At 45.8% G+C, this 23524-nt stretch overlaps 1 protein-coding gene across 3 annotated transcripts in view; it reads left to right on the forward strand.

Annotated features, from left to right (window-relative positions):
- LOC119165334 (gamma-tubulin complex component 2) overlaps positions 1-23524 on the forward strand; it is an 83300-nt gene that overhangs the window by 26311 nt on the left and 33465 nt on the right. For all 3 annotated transcript variants that reach the window (XM_075871534.1, XM_075871535.1, XM_075871536.1), the window contains exons 6-11: positions 194-268; positions 3830-3911; positions 5501-5578; positions 8277-8485; positions 9339-9400; positions 23276-23318. In XM_075871534.1, coding sequence (XP_075727649.1) covers positions 194-268; positions 3830-3911; positions 5501-5578; positions 8277-8485; positions 9339-9400; positions 23276-23318 — 549 coding nt within the window. The remainder of the gene's footprint in view (positions 1-193; positions 269-3829; positions 3912-5500; positions 5579-8276; positions 8486-9338; positions 9401-23275; positions 23319-23524) is intronic.

Below are 23524 nucleotides of genomic sequence, written 5' to 3' on the forward strand. Positions count from 1 at the left end.
GTGACCCCGGTCATGCCTGATCATGATTAAAAATGACAGTATAGCAGCACCTAATATGGATCGTGGTTAATCCGGAGCAACGCTGTTCGCAATTAAAAGTGCCCGTGTGACACCAGTATAAGAATATGTGGTATGAAAAAAAAACTTATTGCCATTGATCATTGCATTACTTATTGCCATTGCTGTCTTCCAGGCCGAGCCCATTGGGGTCCTCCCCTTGGCTACACAAGAGTACAAGCTGCTCGAAGACTTGTTGTTTATAATGCTGGTATGTTCCACCTTTTAATGCTTTTAATGCGATAGTGTGAAAAAACTTGTTACAATAAGTTTCAGTGTTGGTTTCAGTGGCGGGGTCTTTGGTTGCGATGGAAAAAATTGCGTGAGCCGTGCGTGAAAATTTTATGGTGGGTGCGTATAATGGTAGGCGCCAGGGGATGTGTACACTTAGTTTATCGCACACTTAGATCTTCACCATGGTGTAGCCTGCGCTAGCATGGAGATACGACTAACCGTTAAAGGCGAAGATTTACGATCCCTCTATTCTTGTACGCTTCCATAGCGTTTGAAAGCTTCTTCACCCATTTGTAGCAATGACTTTGGGTGCGCTTTAAATGTACAAAAAATGGAGATTGTTATACTCCTGTCACAAGGGCACCCGTGAAGACCGTTTAACTCCCTCGTCCTTACGACAACGAAGATGCGGTTGGTGTCACACGGCCACCCTTACGCGAACGAAGGTGAACGGAGCATTTCGCAAAGGACGTTCAACGTCAGCGAAACGAGGTACTCTCGTCCTCGGCAGTCTAGAGGTCGGAGAAAAATTTCAAGCACTAAGTGGCCGCAGTGAAAGAATAATACATTTTAGCAATATTAAACGTTCTTTTGTTGTAGTACTCATTCACAAGGCGTGTTTGTTTACAATATTTACACCGTGCCTCGCGAGACGGGCCGGCCGGCGCCAGCCGATCAACGTCATTACCAGCGCAATATCGCACCACTTCCTCACGTCGTCCGCTGTGTCAGCTGAAGAACACAAAATGTGCGCTCACGAGGCAAGGAAGCATAAGAACTTTCGTACCGGGCATGTACACAGGCAAAAAAACAACTAAAAGCACAATGTGGCCAGCGTCACTAGCAGCATTGCTACAATTAGCAAATGCGTTTTTATTTGAAATTATTTTTAATGATTTGTTAGTCGCGTACCTACTTTATAGTGCTTTTTTGTAAAAACCGCGTAACGAGGATTCACAAAAAAATCGATAGGGATCAAATTAGAATACCTTTCCGAAAATCACAGCGCCAGCTGAGCCGCCTCGCAGCAACTGTTACAACCTTGTCATTGCGGTGTGACACTGCCACAACTCCTTCTACGTCGAACCCCCTAGGGGAGATTTACGTTGACGGTGTTCAACGGAGTTTGGTGGTGGCCGTGTGACAGGGGTATTAGTCTGTTTCAAACATGTTCATGGTCTTTGCTGATTCTGCCTGGTGGGACGCTGGGCAGCTTGCGAGCTACTGTGCATGTTTTTGGTTGATGTCTCTGAAACATTGCTTTCTTTTTATTTGAATGTCTGTTTCTGATTTCTTCTCTGACGTTGCTCTTGCTGCCATGTGTGCTGTATTTTCTAGCGTATAACCCGCATTAAACCCACACAGGAAATTTAAAAATTTTTAGGATTCATTGTTTAAAGGGACACAAGTCAAATAACAATTTACGTCACAGTGAAAGCTTAATGTATGACATCTAAAATGACAATATTATCAACAACAGGGCCCTACTTACTGAGAAATTGTGGTACCGTAATTACTCGAATCTAACGCGCACCTTTTTTCCGGTTAAGCGAGTTCATAAACCGCATGCACGTTAGAATCAAGTACGAACAAAAAAATTACGGTCGATCTATCACCATCGGCAAATCCAAAATGGCCGCCACCTACGTGCGTCGGCATGGCGCGTCGGCCATTTCTGCCTATGTGTTTCCCATGTGCGGCACTTCGTACGTGTGCTGAGGAGTTTGTCATCTAGTAGTGCATTAGCATCGAAGGCGTGGAAGGGCAGACTCCAAAAACTCGAGTGCACCACGATGCCGCTTTTAAAAGAAAAGTCATCGCGTGTGCAGAAATGGATGGAAATCGGGCCGCATCGTGGTCGTTCGGAGTTCCTGAAACGTGTGTGTGGGACCGGCGGAAACAAAAGCAGAAGATTGTCAACAGCAAAGCTTCACGCAAAGGCTTCAGTGGACCACAGCGGGGTCGGTTTCAGCAAATTAAAGAGCTGCTCGTAGAGTATGTGATTGAACAGTGAGCGGCACAGCGGCCTGTGACGACAGAACTGCTCCAAGTGCAGGCTATGCAATTAGTCTTAGAAAAAGGTCTAATGCGGAGCCAGTTTAAAGCGAGCAGGTGCTGGCTTACTAACTTTATGAAGAGGAAGGGCTTTTCCCTCCGAAGGGGAACATGCATATGCGAAAAGTTTTGCGGAGGAGTACGATCAAAAGCTTGTTTTCAGAGGTTCGTCCTAAACTTGTGGCGCAACAACGGTTACCTGCTTGGGCAAATCGGGAATGCCGATCAGACGCCTCTTTACTTCGACATGCCTGGCACCACAACAGTCGAGAAGGGGGCGAAGCAAGTTCTCGTGCCGACATCGGTCCACGGTAAAACTGCAGTGACGGCAATGCTGTTACACGTCAGATGAGCACAAGCTTCACAAGCTTCATATTTAAATGGAAGACTCTCCCGAAAGGAGTCGTTTTTTCGAGTGGTGTGATCGTGCGGGCCAGCGAGAAAAATGGGTGCGCGTTGCAATCAATGTCTTATGTTTTATTTTTTTCGCGGTGGAAATCGGGTGCGCGTTACAATCGAGGGCGCGGTAGAATCGAGTAAATATGGTAAATGCTTAAGAACACATGCGCCACAGTAAGACATTCTCAAAATGATCCCTATGACATTGGACGGACCGCCCACAACTACTCACTGGTAATCGATCTAGCTGCACTAAATGAAGAACCTTATGGTCATCCATCAAGAGACGGAATAAAATGCTGCCTCTTCATTTCTGTGTGAATCACGGAAAAAAGAATCATTGGACGTTGCTATGTGAAAAGGCACGAGTTGTTCAAAAATTCAATTTTCGCCTAGTTACACTTGACAGGTGATGCCATCTAGCGGGGCACGGTTGAATAAAAAAAAAACATCTGCAATCTTGCAGCCAATGGTGGGATATTGATCAGTGACCGTTGTGGCTGGGTGACCGTTGTGGCTGTGGCTCCCGCTGCTTTTGGTTTGCTGCTACTAGCGCAGCAAAGTTGGGCAACGTTGTGCACGGCAATAGTGACGCGAGTCGGTCTGGTCGGTTCGCTTTTTGAGGCGGGTAACTTGAAGTGCGCTAACCCGATGCGGACCACTTCAACAAGATTTTATTTCAAAATAAGCTCTTCCTTGGCACAAAAGTAACACTACGAGGTTTTTGGACTGCCATTGCAACGATCAACGTAGACATAATAGTAGCCTTTAGTGTCCCTTTAAACAAAAAATGTCTAGTTTGGCCTGCAAAGGTGGTTTCGCAGTAATGTTTTACCGATATGCCAGGAACGTAGCTTCGTGGCAGTACACAAGGTTTACGTTCAAAACGGTTTCCTCGAATCGTTCTCGAGGGTGCGGGTTATACATGAAAAAATGCTGTATAGGGGTTCAGCTTATCAACCCTAACAAGTGCGTTCATGTATTAGTGGTTTTTCTCTTGCCATGTGATGTCGAACTCTATCCTGTGTTTTCACGTGTGCAACCTGACCAGAGTTTTTACAATTACTCACACCATCTTTACTAGGGTGTCGATGCTATTTATATCCGGGCTCAGCCGCTGCAGAGTCCATACGCAGAGCGTAGCTTCACGATCGACGAATCGGCAGGTGAGTTGCACTGCATTTCTAATGAGGTGGCAACCACTGAACTGGTGATTTAGTAGTGGCGCTTGTGAATGTAGGGGCCTCACTTATCTCGAAAACTTTGTTATTTTGGCCTTGGTGGTTCTGTATAATTTGGTGTAAATGGCAGCACTTCTTCTCTCAAAATATGTGTATATCCCTCTGGTGCAATTAATTCAGTGCGATACTAGCTCTTGTCAGATTTCTTTTTTTTCCCCACCATTTGTTCTGTTTACCTTTAGTCTTTAAAGGTAAAAGTTTCGCTTCGGGCACCGCTTGTGTACAATTGTAGGTACCGTATGCGTGCCAACTGTTACGTACTTAACTTGAAATGTGGAATTTTTAGATATTCTTTACAATTGCTATTGGCGTGACAGTTTCTCTTTCAGTGTCATTTGGAGCAAAACTTATTATGAAAAAGGTATTTTGAGAGTTTTATTATTTTAAACAATCATTATTATCTAAAGAGATCTAGTCAAACGTTAGGGTCAGTAGGAGTTGCAAGTGTGTTGGTCTAGGCATTATGACAAAGGCATGGAAGCGTGTGAATTTTTCTAAAGTTTATTCTTGTCTCTTCAAGTCGCTTTGTCAGATTTTGTGCGAAAGGTTGTTGAAAAGTTGCACAGTAAAGGCACCAAACTGAGTTCGCTGATGCCATATGCGCACGGAAGGGGAAATTGCTATGTTTAGAAAATGACTGCTTGAAAGTTCTCTTCGAAGCTGTCTGAAATTTTTCACTAGTTTTGAAAGCCGGAAAGCTTGGGGATTACATGAATTCATGGACTGACGCTTACGTGAATGCTGAACAATCACAAGTGTGCAAGCTTCACTTACTTGTTACAACCACCTCATCAATGTTGTCCACGGAAATGTGGATCACTTTTGCATAGGCTCATTTTTGCATCGGATCACTTTTGCATAGGCTTGTGCGAATAGTGAATTTGAAGTTTGAAGCGAATAGTGATTTTGATCGAATAATTATGAATTGAATTCGAATGATATCTAGGACATATGGCATAGAAAAATACTAATCACTTAGTGCATGTTTTGCAATCTTCATAAAGGCACTCATGAATTGGTTGCAGAGCTTCTAACACAGGTGCTAAGAAAATATAATGAAGATTCGAAGTAGGCTCACAATTTTTTGCAGGTTTTGCATGTTGGTAGCTCCAGGAATTTGGACAGTTAATACAAAAAAATGACCACTTCCTGGTCCGTGAAAATTTGCAGAGACATAGAAAAATACTTGCAGAAATAAGATATGTCCATTCAAAAAAATTTAAAAATGTCCATTTTTGTCACTTATCGGTCCCAAAGACAAGTCCGCCTCCTAAAGATAGCTTTAGCAGTGATGAAATACTTCCACCTCAACATAGTTGTCCGTGAAGACCAAAGACGTGCAGTGATCTGTATTGTCTAAAAAGCAGCCTGTGTAATTCCATTTGCAGTAAATCATTTGCTAGCAGCACTGTGCACCACATCCTGTGTGCCCATTTGTGCCCATACACTAACGCGCGTCGGGTTTCTACCAGGAGCGTGTATCATTTTCTCATCTTACTTCGTCTCAACCGCAGACACATCCCTGAAGGAAATGGTGAAGAAGATTCTGCCCGTCTGTAGCTACCACTCAACTGTGGTCCGGTTTATAGAAGGTGAGAATTGCTTGTCTCGCAGTTGCTCCCCGTTCATGTGAAATATTTTTGAGGTTGGCTTCAATTTATCACTCTTGATACATTTATAACAAGGAATAGGAATGAAAAGAAGCAAAAAAGAAACAATGTTCCATTTATGGTGAGGGCAGCAGGGTAAAAGCTGCAATATCTGCAGCTTGACTAACCCCCGCTGCTCCGTCACAATGGCAGCGACATACGGTGTAGAAAAAGTTTAGTTTAAGCAGGCATTTGGACTCGCATTTTCACTTCTATCGAAGGTGCGGCTGCGGCGGTTGAGATCTGATCACGCAGCCTACAAGTCAGCAGTCAAGTCTTATAATCACCAGACCACCGTGGGGGGTGCATTTGTATTGGGATTGCATTGGAATTGTCCACCACAGTGAAACACTCTTTTTACAGTAAAATAAATTAGGCAATTATGAGAATAAGGGACCTGAAAGGGGACTGCAAGGCAACTTGCTTCCGCAGAGAAATTACCGTATTTTTGCATGTATAACCCGCCCCATCATATAATCCGCACCCCCACTTTCAGCTCACCGAGAAAGAAAAAAAAATCCTCGCGTATTGCCCGCACATTTGATATACAGGAAAGGCTGTACAAAAGCTACTGCTCAAGCAACATAGCACATATGTAGACAGAAAATTCTTTATTTAGCAAGCAGAACACGCTGTCTGCAAGGCCAGTCACAATTCACTCACTGTCACTGCTCTCGCTAGAGCTATCACTTGAGCCGCAGTCCTCACTATTATGCACAAGGTCATCTTCGGTTCCATCCATGTTGTTTGTGATGCAGCATTTCTTGAAACTTTTTCGCACCATCTCACCTGGAATGGCCTTCCATGCCTCGACAATCCACTTGCAGAATAGGGCAATGTCAGGCCTTCGGACTCGTCCTGTCGGCATCAAGTCGTAGCAGCCTTCGGCCATCGACTCGGCGTAATAGCGCTTGACATGAGCTTTGAAGGGCTTGTTAAGCGACACATCTAGAGGCTGCAACATTGACGTCATTCCATCGGGTATAACAACTAAGTCGGTGCCGTTGCGTGAAAGGTGGTCCTTCACTTCCTCAGTTGTGTGGCCGCAGAACGAGTCAAGAACGAGCATGGACCTCTTTGCGAGCATCGCACCAGGCCTCTTCTCCCATACCGTCTTGATTCAGTCTACGAACAAGTCACTGTTCATCCACGCGTTCTCGTGTGCGTGCACCACCACACCGGCAGGCAAATGAACCTTTGGTAGTTTTCCTTTTCAAGATGATGTACGGTCGCAGTTGTGTGCCGTCGGCGAGGGCACAAAGCAAGACTGATGCGCAGTTTCGTGTTCCCGCCGGTCAGCACGCTCACCGAACTGCTGCTCGTTTTCTCAATCATTGTGTCCAACGGCATTTCAATATAAACAGGAGTTTCATCCGCATTGCCGATTTGCGAGAAAATGTAATTGTGCTTCTTTCGCAGGCCAATTACATATATCTGGTACTTGGGCAGCTTGTCCTCATAAAAAACTGGCAAGCGTTGACATATTGTAGTCCGCCGTCTGATTGAGAGCCCTTGCCACTTCATAAAGCGGTGCAGCCATCCGCGGCTCGCACGGAACTCGTGAGGTAGGCCTAGCTCCCTCGAAAGTCGCCGCACTTTCACTTGGGCCATCTCGGTCGATACGGCGTGACCCCTGCATCTCATATCTCCACGCAGCAGGCAGGACTCGTCCACATCGTGCCGTCTTCCCGCTTCCCGATTTCCAAATTCCTCTGAGACGGCGATGATCTTAAGATTTGCTGTGCCGTGAAGGCCTGCCGCCGTACGCTACTCATGGTGACTGAACAGATCGACTTAGGCTTGGCGAACGGGTCGAGATGCGGAGAACTAGCGGTATCAGCGAGGTAAAGAGCGCTCACACTCGGCGACAACTTGACAGCACTACCCCTTCTAGTAACCGTAACAGCACCCTGGAAACAACAGAACCGAAATGCATGCCTGCTACCGCGTCAAAAAGTAGTTCATTAATTTACTGATATCTCTATAGGCACAATAACATCTCATTTGCCTTGCTGAAATAAATACTGCTTTATTTATTATGAAACTTACTTTATTTATTATGGCACTTTCTTAGACAGCACCACCTTTTAGGCAAGCCCTTTCCAAAAGTAAACATGGCGTCTGTGACGTAGGGACATGTGAAGGGTCACTGAGCGGCCGTGAACGTCCAAAAAATATACTTGTGTTGTGACAGTAAAATTCTACACTGAACAATCGAATTGTCTCTCCCCAAATGTTTTTCTAAACGCTTTAACAATGCAAGCAAGCGAAACCAAAATCGACCGCAAGCTGCCGTGCTACTCGCGGAGCAACACGAATTTGCGAAAACCGCCTCCGTAGCTTTCGCTACACTGTTAGGGGGCTTCACAGCACAACACGCATTGCTGTGAAGCAGCACTATAGGAAAAACCCTGCGCATTATCCGCACCTCCACTTCGCCACTGAAATTTTCGAGTTTTTGGTGCGATTTATATGCGCGAAAATACGGTAATCTATGTTTTTCACATTGAACAATGTTGGGGCGTTAAACCCCACATATCAATCAATCACATTGAACAATGCCTTCAGCACGTGCAAACTTATCAGTCGTTTAATGTTTGTGTTCGATCATTTAAGAAATCTCAACACTTCCTCCTATCAGAGAAGCAAGAGTGCGGCCAGGGCATGGTGAACCAGGCTGTGGCGGCTTGTATGCGCGAGCTGCTGGAGGATTACACCATCCTGATCACCCAGTTAGAGCACAAGCTGGTCAGCCAGGGTGCATTGACCCTGCACAAGTGCTTGTTCTATGTCCAGCCTTGCTTGGCCTACATGGCAGTTTTGGCCACGTGCGCTCAGGCCATCTGGGAGGTGAGCCTTTTGTGTCTTTTAGTCGTGTAAAGCAACGCTTTTATAAGCTAAATGTTGGTGATGGCACTGGAGTACACACTCGAAGCTTGTTATAGCAAAGCTGCATCTTACATGAAAATGTTTGTTAAATGTTTGTTACATGAAAATAAATGTTTGTTACATGTAAAGGTGCATGACGTGCCGTCAGTGCAGTTGCCCTTTGCATGGCCTCAGAGATGGTGGGCGCGTGGAGTGTTTCTATGCCACGTACTTGCCACCTTGAAGGCCATGCACTGTTTTTTGCTGTGTTTTCTTGCCGCTGTGCTTGCGTGGCACTATAAGCAAAGAGTTTTCGCCTGCCTGCATTCGAAAGGTGGTGCTCTGCCCACGAAAGGCGTGCCTTTAAAGTTTTTATTAATGTCCTCCGAGCTCGCAACGGTTTAGCATGCTGTGAAACTGTTTCGACTTTTATTGCGTCATTATTTTGTGATATATTGACTTGATTTATTGTTGTTTCAATCGTCTATGGCACTGATTTTCACAGCCTAATAAAATGAATAAATACATAAAAAATGTTTTTTTGAGGACAAAGTTGGTGGTGAGTTCATTATGCAAGTAAATATTATAATTGAATAGGTGAAGTGAGAAGAAAAGGATCAGAGAGGACAAGGATGTTAGTTATGTATCTCATCTTTATAACTGACTAGTTCAGTTATTGAAAAAGCCTCTAGTTACTGGCAGTGCATTACTAATAACTAGTTAGTGCCCCCAGGACAGGGTTATGCTCACTATTTCTTTTTTTAATTTGTAAAGTGCCAGCTTGGCGTGGGCGTTAAACGAAAGAAAATCTGGTACTTATTCTACCCTTTTTCAGGGCAAGTGTTATGGAGGCAGTACACTGGGTACCTTGCACAAGCGAGCCACTTCACTAACCGGGTGAGTTGCTTTATTTTTTTTTAATAATTTTTCTCGGCTGAAAGTTGTTCTGTGAGGGAAATCTTGGTAGAAACCTTTCAAGGAGGAACTGCATATTGCTGTATGCATGTGTCCAACAAGCATGTGTTCAATAAGTTTTGCTGCTTTCTCTCCCTTTGATGCCAAGTGTGAACGTGCTTTAAGGGGGCAGACTGGTTTCAGAGACCAAAAAGCGACAAAAAAAATTCATTTTTTAAAATCGACATATTTGGTTTCTGCAAGTATTTTTCTATCTCACTGCAAATTTTCACGCACCAAGAAGTAGTAATTTTTTTGCAATATCATTCTAACTGTCCAGATTCTTGGTGCTGTTAACATGCAGAAACTGAAAAAAAAAAAATGGGAAACCACTTTTGGGGCTTCTTTATAATTTGCCAGCACCTGTGCCTGAAGCTCTACTACCAATTTATGAGCGCCTTTATGAGGATTGCAAGACATGCGCACCATGATTGTTGCTTTTTTGAAGAAACTGTGTTTTCAGTTTTTTTCCATTTTTCTCAAAAAAGTAAATTTGCGACTGTTCAATTTTGAGGCCTCAATATTAGGGCAGGTACAAAAATAATTTTCTCTGCAGGGGAAACCTGTATATGTGTAGAAAGCAAGTATGGGAGCAGAATTTAGAGCACAAGCTTTTTTTAATTATGTACTAATCGAAATTGTAACACAATTTAAACTGCTTTTGAAAGTGGATAGTTCATTTTGCTGTAAAATAAACAATAGAAGCCTAAAAACAGAAAAAAAATATTCGATAATTTCACTCTAGTCATTAGTCTATGTTGGCATAATTTAAATGTCACTTTTAATTAAGCACTTTGTTTTTCATTGGTGGCCTTAAACAATAGGTGGTGAACTTAAGTTATTTCAGAAACAAGGTGAGTTACAGAAAAACTAATTAAATATTTGAAATCGGCAGAAAAAACTGCATAACACTATGCGGTTTGATCAAGATCACTGAAGAAATAAAAAAAAATGTCTAAGACCAGTCTGCCCCCTTATGGGGAGACGTGGGTCTTGGAAATTTTTTTTATTATTTGTATGAATTGAATCAAATATAATACACCTTACCGAGTTTCTTCTGCAGATTCCAAATCTCTAAATAAATTTTCGATAGCTGCATCAAAACAGAATATAATAAATTTTAATAATACACAATTAACATGTTTCTTACGGGGCTTTTTGGTCATTTCACTATGTCAAACACTAAAACAAAGTACATATCCAGATTGCCAGAGAGCTGATCTAGCCGGTGATGCTAATTTTATTGATTGCAACATTCTTCAAATGTAAAATAAATGAATGCAAAAATGAGTGAAAAATTTCTGCCTTATATTGTTTACCTTAATCGTGTATTACAATTTGGTGAAGAACATATAGAACAAAATGAATAGCATCACCGGCTAGATCTATGCAATACTAACACATTGGTATCAGACTTGTTATTGTGAGTCAATAAAAACATGTCAAAATGTCCCGTAAGGCTACTTGTTAAGTCTTAAATCATGAAACTGAGAAAAATGCACTTGAAGTTTTAGTTTTCGATAAATTGATGTGGTATTGCAACATAACTGTATAAATGGCATCATTATGTAGCTTTGCCCTTCAGGAGCAAGATAATGTCATATATTACAGTAATGTCACAAAAACCATGAAAAATTTGCTGTATTACCATGCATAGTCCTCGTAAATAGTGCAAGAAAGCTGCTACCTAACACTTCACCGTTGTATTTCAGCTTCGATGTGTACACTGTGCATAAAGATGACATGCATATGGGTTCTGTGCTGTTGCTATTCGCACCTAGGTCAGGGTCACAAAAATAAAAAAAGAAAAAATAACATTATTTGAATACTCGCAATGACAAGGGCTTGAATCTACACTTAACAGCTGACCAGAGCTGTAAGTAGTGTCCACTGTTGCCTTGTGCCTATTTCACGAGCTTGTTTTCAAGGCATTTCTAGCTGCATTATCTTTGTTGCGTATATAAATGACGTTGTTGATGAATCTCCAGTCACTCTCAGTGAAGCAAATCACTCAACGCGCATTCCGCGTGCCCGAGCATGCCATCATGAGTTTCACACTAAAGTCCTCTTTTCTTTGCTCCTTGGACACTGTTGCCGCAGTCAGCGCAAATCATAAGTTCGAGAAGGTAATTAAGCATGCTCAAATGTACGATACAGAATTCCGTTTCACTATCACTGAAGTTCCACTGTTCCGTGTTGTCGCTGAGAAGTTCAAATTTCCTTCAGGTTCCGACTGACGCCAAGTGCTCTTTCACGTCGGCCGCACTTGCTGAACTCTCGATATTTTCTTCAGCTGATAAGAAAAAGATAAGAAATACTTGAGGCTTGGGCTGACAAAATATACACACTACACAAGCCAAGTTGCCTTTTCGTACACAAACCGTCAACCGACGATCCCCGATGCGTTCCGCAGCAGCACTTGAGGCATGGCTAATGGTGCATTCAGACGGACCGTATCCGGATTTCTCATGGACGCGGACAGCTAATTCGCGGATGATCCGCCTGCAGGCCCATCCACACGACGGACGGCGTCCTAGGGGAAAACAGCTGGATTACCCTCAATAGCAGATTCAGCGCTCACCTGCGCTCGCTGGCAGCAGACTGGTTTGAGAGTTCACAGTAATAAGGGCTGCAGCGCGAGCACGAAGGTGCTAGAAGAAACGTGAAATGAAAGGCGAGGCAAGGAAAGCAAAAAGGACCACACGAGCCCTTCTTCGGTTTGAGAGTATTCAACATGGATGCCCGGAAGAAGCGACGCTTGGCTTCGATGTCTGTCGCTTTGTGACAAATGAACGAGGAGTGTTATTCTTTCAGGAGAAAAGGTAGTTGCTGGCAGAATGTTCTTTCAACACCATTGTTCCCCACTTGTAGAACTTCTGAACGCGTCTCCCATCCGTTCTTGGAAGCGGCACGTCGCCGGTTGCAGAAGTTTAATATTTCCCCACCATGGGAGCTAAGAATCTCGCGTGTCAAAACAACGGCGGCGACTTTTCCCGAACCACAAAAGTGATTTCTGCGTATTTAATCCCCTGAGAACAAAGCCCCCAAAAAGTAAGTAAACCATGCTCAAGCGTAGATCATGCCGACCAGTCATGCAGCTAGGTGTCCGCGAGTCATGGAGGACCTGCCGCGAGCAGACGAAAATTGTACTGGTTGCCACCAACCCTGAGCTATTCTGCTGAAGTACCGGCTCTCCCGCCAGAATCCCGATGTGAGAAATAGGTTGAGGTCATTGGTCCGCGAGCCGCATGGACGAGTCGCGGACGAGGCGAATCGCTGCTGCGAGGTCACGTGACGTGACGTCCGTCCCGCCACATCCAGATTCGGTCCGTCGTCTGAATGAACCATAAGCAGGGTGCATGCGCTCAATGTAGTGGGCTGCAGCACTGTATTTGATGCGTCAACAGGCAATTCCGCAATTATGATGAGTTCCGTGCTGGCATTCCAGGCATCCATGCTGGATGCAGCTGCGTGTTCAATCCAACCAGCGGCTATTATAGGACATAGTGCATCGTTGAATTTCCTTGGGCATTTCATGGTCACAGATGTTTCTTGCCGAATACGCAGCGTGTAGTTTTTTTCAGACGAATGTCGTCGAACATTTGAGCAGCTCGGTAATCGCAGTAGTTTAAACGTGGTAGTTGCGAACCTGAAGAACGTCGCAGAGCAGCTGAAAGCCCGAGCCGAGCAAGTGCACGATCGCAACGTAAGACTGGGCAAAAAAAAACAAAAAACAAACGTGGCAAACCATTAAAAGGGCAAGCGTGCGGGGCGAGCGCGAGCTTTGACCAATCACGAGCGTGTAAGCGACCTGCGAAAAAGGAGTGGTAGCGTCACTCTGGCTGCGCTGGCGCCGTTTTGAAGATAGGGAAAAGACGCACAGAGAAAGCAGCTTCGAAACAACACCAAGATGGCGGCACCCAGTCGCTGCATTCAGAAGTTACGAGCGCACAAACTTCAAACATAATTAGCCAATTTTCTATCATTTTGTTTCCACCTAGGCATGTAAAACAGTTTTTTAAATATTTCTAGATTGTATACAGCTTTCAGATTTCGCCGGGAGATTATTAAATGTTTGAATGTCGTGATACCGCACTTTTCCAAAAATTCACTTTTTGCTATTTTTCTTTATTTTAAGACCCGCGTCTGCCCTTAAGTGCCAGCAGCATGAGTGAGAAAACCGTGGCCCTGTGTTGAGAGGCGGTGAAGGCAGAGAAGCGCAAAAGAACATCATTGACTTTTTTTCAGCAAGTAATAGTTTACTCCAATAAAGTTCTTGTTCATCTTCATGATCAGCTTTAACTGGTTTTTGGTTCATACGAATTTTAGAAGATACGAATATTTTGCATGCTCTCTTCGAATTTGTATCATCGGGAGTCAACTGTAACGCCAAACCACAAAGTATTTTATTATATTTGGTACATCCGAAATTACCTTAAAATTTGTATCATCGCAAGATTCACATCAACCTGCAATCGTACTGAGATTCTACTGTAATAGAAAGTGAGGTCTTCAAGAAAGAACCTAGCATACGGGCCTAGCTGAGTACCCTTTCAGGGCATTGCACTTTCCCTCACCCTGTTGGCAACTCTACCCCATCGTATGGCCCGGATGCACAGAACAGTCGCCACTCGCCTGTAGTAGGTAAAGATTTGGGCGGCTGTACATCACATGGCATGGAATTCGTAATGGTCTTTTTTCAAGCCACACATTGGGCAAGCATTCATATTTCACTCGGCGCCTTGTTTAATGGAACTAAGCTATTTCTGCGCATTCCAACGCTGTTTCGACAGTATCATGTATCTCTTGCTCTATTTAGTGGTGGGGACACACGGCCCGTGGCTTGCACAGGACTGTCTTGGTCTAACTTTTTTTTTCTTCATTAGTACATCCTTAAGCTACATAGGCATGACATGTTTAGAGCATTTTCTTGTGATGCACCCTATGCATCCACCATACGTTAATACTTAACCGTGAAAGGAAAGTCTGTAGTTCACAATCGTCAACAATTTACTCCTTTTTGAGATAGGTATAGATATGCAGTACCACTAGAGCACCCTGCAGAAATGACCAATATACAAGACATGGGAGATGTCCTTCAAAAGGCAAAATTAGGTGGTATTTCGTACAACCCATTTCCCACCCTCCTTCCTTCTACCTATTGTCCTCGCCCTTGGAGGAGTGAATTTTCGTGAATGCAGATCATTAGCTTGTTGCGAATACGAGGACCCCGTTATTGTGGTACAAGACAAGAACTTTGACGCTGGCATTGTGGGCGCACAAAGCAGACCGTGCATGTCCATGTCGCTGACTAAGCTCCAGGAGCTGTGAAAGGCCACAAGAAAGGAAAGCCTTTGTAGAGGGAGAAATTCAGCCTTGTTGGTTGAACATTAAGCTATGTTTAGTGCGGAGTGACACTAGGCACATCGTGTTATCCTCAGTGTGATAGGGCATTAAAGAGGAGGGTACACAGTACATGATCCGTAATGATATACTGAAAGCTATCAGGTACAATAACAGAGAATGTACAAAAGAAAATACCGTATTTACTCGCATAATCGGCGCACTCGCATAATAGGCGCACCCCTAGTTTGGTCGCGGAAAATTCGTTTTTTTTTAATTCCGCGCATAATAGGCGCACCCCGAACTTGGCCGTGATCAGAAACGATTCTACCCCCCAGCGGTGCAGTTGGAACGCGGTCCCCGTACCCTGAAGAGAAAAAGAAGGCAAATCGACGAGCAAATAAAAAAAATTCGAAGTGCAATGACCTAACCATCGTGTTTGTCGAAATAAAACTTAAAAAAAAAAAGCGTCCATGAGCGAAAAAAAAACGGATGTTCCATCAATTACTGATACCCCCCAAATCGCCGCGCTTTTTGGAGGTCACGTGTACAACGCCGGGGGCTCGATCGCCATCACCACCATCAGAGAAAAAGAAACGCCATTTTGCAAGCGGTGTGCGTATGTTGTGGTCGTGTATTGAACTTTGGTTCCACTATGGGGAAGTACGCGAGCTACACGGCTGGGTTTAAACTGAAGGCAGTGCAGTACGCGCTGGAGCACGGCAACCGGGCTGCAAGCAGGCATTTCGGCGTTGGAAAAACCAGTATTCGGTACTGGAGGGACCAAGAAGAAAAACTTAAGGCGACGAAGAAGACACGACGGGCTTTCCGCGGTGCCAAGACCGGCAGGTATCCGAACGTCGAAGAGCAACTGGTCCGGCATATACGGGAGCTACGACAAGACGGCTGTGCTGTATCGTTGGATACTGTGCAGACTGAGGCGCGCAGAATAGCCCGAGCGCAGGGCATAGAAGCAAAAGAGTTCAAAGCCAGCTCCGGATGGACAACTCGTTTCATGCGGCGCCATGGCCTCGCACTGCGAAGGCGGACCACCTTTTGCCAGCGCTTGCCTGCAGCATATGAGGACAAAGTGGTGGACTTCCACAGTTTTGTTATAAAGCTCCGACAGCAGAAAGACTTCATTTTGTCCCAGATCGGCAACGCTGATCAGACCCCCCTTTGCTAGGATATGCCGTGGAACACGACACTGGAGGAGAAAGGTGCACGGAGCGTCATCGTCAGAACGTCTGGCGCTGATAAACAACGATGCACCGTAATGCTGGCGGTGACAGCGGATGGGCGTAAGCTACCGCCTTACGTTATTTTTAAACGTAAGACGCTCCCAAACGCAAAATTCCCTCAAGGCATCTACATCAGAGTCCAGGAAAAAGGCTGGATGAGCGCGGAACTCATGGTGGATTGGGTGAAAACAGTCTGGGGTCGGCGGCCGGGTGGTCTGTTGTTGCCGTCCATGCTTGTTCTGGACAGTTTTCGTGGGCACCTAGTAGACCGCGTACGAGATGAGCTAAAGGAGCTGCGCACAGATCTGGCAGCGATTCTGGGCGGCCTCACATCGATACTGCAGCCTTTGGACGTGTCCTTGAATAAACCTTTCAAGGACAATGTTCGAAGGCTGTACACCACCTGGATGGCTGGAGGACAACATCAGCTGACTACAGGTGGTAAGATTAAGAGGCCGCCTGTGGAAATGCTGTGCGCTTGGATCGTGGAAGCGTGGCAGGCGATCTCCGACGAAGTCGTCAGGAAAAGCTTCAAGAAGACGGGTATCTCGAACGCACTGGATGCGAGTGAGGATGACATGTTGTGGGGTGCAGATGATTCGGACACCGAAAACGAATCCCCGCTCGGCGAGGATGAATGTGTGATCTTCGACTCGGACTCCGAATAGGGAAAAGGAGGAACAGCTACGACTTTTGTGTAAATAAATTTACGTGTGTGTGTGCAGTTGACGGCTCTCGCTTGTTCATTAAAAGGTACGTAAGTATGTTTGTTTTATGCTGAATTAATTGGTAAACGATAGTCGCCTTTTACTTCACAAGTGTGCAGATTTAAAGCGCGAGAACCGAGTTGAAAAAATTTTCGTTAATTTTACCCCGCATAATTGGCGCACCCCTAACTTCGAGCCGGATTTTCTGAAAAAAAAAAAGTGCACCTATTATGCGAGTAAATACGGTAATAAAAACAAGCATTAGACACAAACCTAACATACCTAACAGCACAGACACATAGCATGAAGCATAACATAACGTCTTCGGAACTAATTAAGAGGAACAACAAAGGGAAGAATAATTTTTCTGTCATCAGTGAATTACTTTCACAATTTCTAAATAACCACGTCTCCCATGACAAGATTCTCGGCAGGTGCAAACATATGCAAAAAAAGAAATGCGGGGGGGGGGGGGGGGGGGGGTGACACCATATTTAAATTCATGCAGCAGATATCGCCAAATAAATTGACAGAATCTACAGTGGCCGTTGTAGATCCTAGTCACTAACATGAACTAAATTGACCTCTGAGTGGTCGATAGACTTAACTTGCCAAGTTTCAAGATGATTTGAAAAGCCAGTGCCTCCAAAATACGGCGAATTTAACTTGAAATCCAATACTCCACATGGAGGTTGCAGCATGAAATTCAAAAATGGAACTTCGAACTTGATTTTATCTTCTATCAATAAACTTATGATGGTGTAATGAATGACGTTGGAGTTTACAGAAAACACTTTGTTATTCTGAAATAAGTCGGTGCTTCACTTCAGGGTCCCTTTATGAATTGAGCAATGTCCAAGCCCGGCCCGACCCAAGCCCGCCACCTCAAACCCGTGCTTGGCCCTAAGACCAGAGCTTCTGGCACGGACCCTCCTTGAAACCTACTTTACCTTGGCACAAGCTGGCCCACGACTCGACGCTCAGCTTGACCCAGCTTGACCTCAGACCCAGGCTCGTCCTTAGCACCAATGCTTCAAGCCTCAGCTGCACTCGGGCCCACCTTGAAACCTATTTTACCCAGGCTGGGCGGGACTAAGTAAAGTAGGTATCAAGCTGTGCCCGAATGAGGCTGAGGCCTGAAGCTCTGGCTGGGTCAGGTAAAGTGGGTCTCAAAGCAGGCCCGAGCCGGGCACGGGCCTCAAGCTCTAGGCACCACCTCGTGAATGAGTCGTACAGACGTAAAAACGCGTCGGCTCTGTTTTGAAGTTCATTTTCAAGAATATCTTCCTAGTGACCTGATGCAATGATGGGAACTTGTTCCTAACTGCACCACAGTCGGGAGTATACGGGACTTCAGCCTGTGAGTGCACTTTTCAGTGCCTTATGGTGTTCACAAGATCTTCCGCGAGACTCTTATCGCTATCCCTAACCAGCCGGCGACACGTCGGACGGAATGAACTCCGCCCCGTTCTGCAGCAGATGGCGAGCGTCTCTTTGAGCGTCGTGGCTGACGAAAGGCACCCATCACCCCTTTGCTCCACGGAGGACACGATAGATACACAGACCAGCCAAAAAGACTCCGCGACATACGAGAAAGTGGGTGAGAAGGAGCACAACGCACAGCCGTGGATCACTATTGCCAACAAGCGAACAAGCACAGACAACCGCAGTCTCGAACCTCACCGAAGCAAGAACAGACCAGAACTCCACTGAGCCGGCTCCACGCCAAAGCCGGCCTAAGACGCGTCTGCCTGTACTGCCACCACTACCTACCAAGGACTACAAGATCCCAATCCGACCACACAGAGGACTAAATCTGGGCAAAGTTAGTCCAAAGACGCTACTTCTCGCCGTAGCCCAAGAAGCAAAGTTAGCAAGGGTGAAGTCTAGAATCATGCTCAGTGTTGATGAAAATCAAAACGTTCTAAGAATAAGTACCTCATCGGAGAACATTGTCTCAGCACTAGGAAAAATCGCCAAAATTAGTGTGCACAGCAACCTACCACATCACCTCATATGCTTTTGTGCCTGATTATTCATGCAAAGGGGCGGGGTCCATGATAATTTCTGCAAAGGGGTGTGGTCCATGGAATAGGCCAAGATACCACACCAGAAGACTCAAGTCGAAGTACCGGGATAAGAGGTCCTCACGTGCAGAGGCCTCGGCAACTCTGGCGCATTGCTGCTCACATTTTGTGGCAAGAGGGTCTAATTCTTTGTCAATGCACACGGGCAGGCTCTTCTTTGCTACCTCTACAAACAGACTATTCCCCACTGCAGAATGTGTAGTAAGACAGGACACCCGGATGTGTGCCCACAACCTCCAGAGAAACCGAAATGTCCTGTGTGCGGGTACATCAACAATCAAATGCCACCCACTCTGCATGCTATGCAGAGGTGACCACCCAACAGCTGCCAGACAGACTCGAACCATCCCGGCCAGCTCCATTCAACCAAAAAGACCAGTCACCATCCCCCAGCCCTGGACGCCAGAGCAGCTCGTCCAGGAGTGCAGCCGGCCGAAAGAGTCACCCTAGTAATAAGTCGGGGGGGCGCAGACGAGGAAACTTGTCGTTGCGGAGCTTTTGTGCTGGCCGGCAGGGAGCTCCAGGCAGACGCAAGGAAGGGATTACACATGATCAAGGCCAGCATAGCGCTCCTCGCCAGAAAGCACCAAAGGTAAGCTGGGCAGAGCACTTCCCTCCTCTCCCTCACTCTTCACATCTTTCCCCCTCCCTCAAAGAAACACCAATGCAGCAAAAGAACACCGCAACCCATGTGAGTGGACACCCAGCTTCACCCTCACATGCCACCAACTACGGTGTGCACAAACGATTGCACACGAGAGGCATTGAACGGAATGGCTACTTCTTTAAGGACATTGTTTACTGCTATGATGCAGGTAGAACTGCAGAAAATGAAGGATACTGTTATGGTAGAACTAACAGTGCCACCCCAACAATTAATTCAGGTGGCTCCGAAACCCGCTGTCCAGCAGATTGTAGCGAATGTTAAACAACTGATAGCGGTGGCGCTCGACCACCTACCTACTACTCTACCTGCACCCTACGCTCCACCTCTACAATGCACAAAACACAGCGAACACATCCTTATATAGGCCCTTCCAGCTTCATATCACCGTCCCAAAAATCCGCCCCTCTACACTGATGCAGCACGGTACTCGGTGAATTCAGCGACGTGTTTAGCAGATAGAGATGACAGACTCTCACGTGGCGTCTGCCACTTTACGCACTACAGACAGTAGATCTGCAGAAGAGGGAGCTTGTGCTCCGGCAATTATTCACGCTACAACATTGTTGCATGGTTCTCCTGTCAGCATAGTGACAGACCCACAAGCTGCTTGCTGTGCCCTCGCTCTAGGACTTGTGGCTGTTTATATGCACAGAATCCTTTCTTTTGTCTCTCCGTCCGCATTACGCCTGGTGCGTATGGTCTGGACTCTTGGACACGTCTCTCTCCATGGTAATGAACGCGTTCATGCGGTTGCCCGAGGTCTGACTGGCCGGGCACCATTGGAAGAGCTGTCCAACCCAGACGATGCTCCATCAGAACTTCTAAACTACACGGCGACGCTTGATTACTACTGACAGAGCCGTTATAAATGTCGTTGTCCGTCACTTACCAGAGCAGATGCTGCCGCTTGGCGGCAACTGCAGACCAATTCATTTTCGTGCTTACACATGCTTAATCATTTTCATCCAACTCTGTACCCCTCCTACTGTCCCTTCTGTGGCTCTGTACCGACAGTATACCACTCTACATGGGAATGCTCTGCTCCATTGGGTGTTCCTCCCATTCCCTACCCCACCCCTTCTTGGGAGTCTGCACTGCTCAGCTTACGCAAGCAGGAAAAGCAACGGCTGGTCCAGCGGGCTCACAGGGTGGCGCAAGGCACTGGAGCTCTGCACTGAAGGCCCCACCCAACGAGGGCTCTCGGTATAGACACTAGCCAATAAAAATTTATTCCGTCTCTGGGCTTACGGCTGAACCCGGGTATGAGGTGGCGAGCTCATGTTGGGCACGGCTTGGACATTGCTCATTTCATAAAGGAACGCTGAAGTGAAGCCACTGACTTTGTTTAGTCTGACTGGCCCGGCATTTTCGGGTGGGCCAGAGCAAGTGCAATGCTCTAACCTGCCGCAGCAATTTTCTTCCCACGACTTCAGACTGGTGAGCCCAGTGTGCAGCTTCAAATCTCTAAGTGGCTGTTCTGTCGTAGAGGGCGTAATATTAAAGTAATTCTGTACTTAAATTTATGTGCACATTTAATAGCACTTTTTGGTCAGGATTACATGACGTCGTGCATGTACACATTGTCTCGTAATTGTATCTTTGTTCTTGCTTATGGAACTGCGACATCTACGATAAGCAGCATTTAATGCCAATGAAAGTTAGATTAAATTGCATTGAACGAAATCTTTAGTCTGAGATAATAAACAAAAAAACCACATGTTTGTACGTATCGGAGAACCTCGTGCGTCTGGCACGTGTGCGATGGAGAGTTGGTAATCAGCCGGGGGGGCTGCCATGGTGATGGTGCTTGGCTGCTGACCCAAAGGTTACAAGTTAGATTCCTGCTGTTGGGGTTATATTTTGGTGGAGGTGAAATGCTGGGTAGTCCACTACACAATGCCAGGGCTCGATAAATGACGCAAGATAGTCAAAATTTCCGGTCTTTGGGCTTATAAATCCCCTGATAAATAAAGGAAATCAGTAAGTAGGAAGTAGATACGTCATGCAGCTGCCATTAAGCTAGTGTAGAACAGAGCCAGCACCCGTTGCTGGGCCCGCTGTCCTATTATCGGCTTCGTCGTCTTCTCTCTCTCAAGTATGCGCCCGAGCCCGATTGCTGTTTCATCATCGCTACACTAGGTACAATTTGTGCCCCAGTGAAGAGAAGGAATCAGGGAATGAAGTACAGGAGCTGGACCGATATCTGTTTTGTACAACAAATCAACAAATTCACTGATTGCCGTACAAGTGTAGTTTACTGGATCCCTTCCAGCTGTGGCCGCTTCTAAATTAAGCAGACATTATTGGAACACAAGATTTTTCTAACTGGATGCTCACCGTCTAATTTTTATTTACATTTTTGAGAATGTAAATGCATGTCAATGTTTGATAAATGCACAGTTTTGGGTGTATGGGAGGAGACGTTCTCGGGTGTTTGCGACGGTGCATGTCGCCCTGACAAGGGCTTGTCCCAGAATGGGTGCCAAGCCCTTCTCCGGCATATCAATAATAGTGGTAGCTCGCATGTGAGCCAACAGTCCATTAACTTGCATAAAGGTGAAATGACCTGCCTTTACAGTAATCTTTCGTGTATATCTTGCATGCCAAATTGATTGGTTCACATATAGCATGGGCACGTGTTGATAAGCTTTTCTGTCTCTCTTGTGGGACATTTTGCCAGTATCAGCTGGATCAACGCATGAAAGCAGCTAGGTGTGATGTAAAAATGCATTTATTGCACACACGCACAGACATGCATAAGTACACTGGAGAGTAGAGCTAACGATAGGCAGCTAGGTCCTCGGAACAACATAATTAGCAAGGTATACCATAACCACATTCTACGGGTGTCCCTAGTTCACTCTTGTTTGCTTGCCGGCTAAGAGCTGAACTTTATGCTTACTCTCAGCTACTCACGGTGGACCTCAATCACACTTACATCAATCCTTCGCTCTCCGCGTTCATCGGTACAGACATCCTCACTGGTCTAGAAGGGCACTGCGCCCACAATGGGAGTTGAGAGGATGTCATTCCCCTTGTGAGTGGGATTGGTGCGGGCAGGCACTCCAGGCACTTCCAGCCCACTCTGACCTGTGTGCACAATTGTGGCGTGGCAGGCGGGTGGCTGCCAACCCGGGCTTGTTCGAAGCCGACCTGTCCCGGTCGCTCGCTGCACCACCAGCTGTCTGAATGACCGGAGCAGGAAGTCGGCAGCTTGGTGAGGTGGCAACGCGGGCGGCTCTCAGTGTTGCAGTCCTGGAGTCAGGCTCCCCAAAATCCTGGCTGCCTCGACCATCAGTAGTTTTTTTCCACCGTCCTGGCCAATCTAGTCTTTGCACGCCTTCCAGTTTGGTGTGCCCGCGTGCCTTCCTCTTTTTCTAGTCTTCCAATTTTTTTTCGTGCACTCATTCTGTGCCTTGCTTTTCTTCTTTGTCTTCTGCCATTTTCCTTGTCATCCCTGACTCTAGGCTTTTGTAGCGTCCTGACTTCTTGTACCCATGTTTGAACGTCTTGTCTTTTAGAATATTTACGTACCACCTATACCTGGGCTCTTTTATTCTGTAAGAATGTTAATTTTTATTGTAATGGTTCACTTGAAGGTGTGCTGTTCGAAAGGCTGAATCAGAATTATTGAGCAGCTTATTTGATAGCATATCGCTCTTTGCTCAACTGGCAAGATATATATTCATGTGACAGGCGATCTTTTAAGCCTCAGTATAGCGTCACTCTCTCACATGCTGACCTCCAATGTTGCACCTTTCGTTTGCCAACAGTGACACCAAGGCAAAGGACATCTGCCTATATCTAGCCAAAGCGGTGAGTGGGTCCTTCTTCCTGTTTTGTTATGTCAGTGTAACTGGTCACCTTACTGGCAAGGTCTCTCTCAAGTACTTCAAAAGGATGGGAAAGTTGGTCGAGTTGTTATGGAGGCATAATCGAAAATTCGGGCACGAGAAGACAAGGGGGCGTATTCAAATTACATTCAGTTGTGATGCTCGTCCAGTCTTTTCTAGTGTTTGTCA

This window comes from Rhipicephalus microplus, chromosome 8 (genome assembly GCF_043290135.1).
Source record: "Rhipicephalus microplus isolate Deutch F79 chromosome 8, USDA_Rmic, whole genome shotgun sequence".
Taxonomy (NCBI): Eukaryota; Metazoa; Arthropoda; class Arachnida; order Ixodida; family Ixodidae; genus Rhipicephalus; species Rhipicephalus microplus.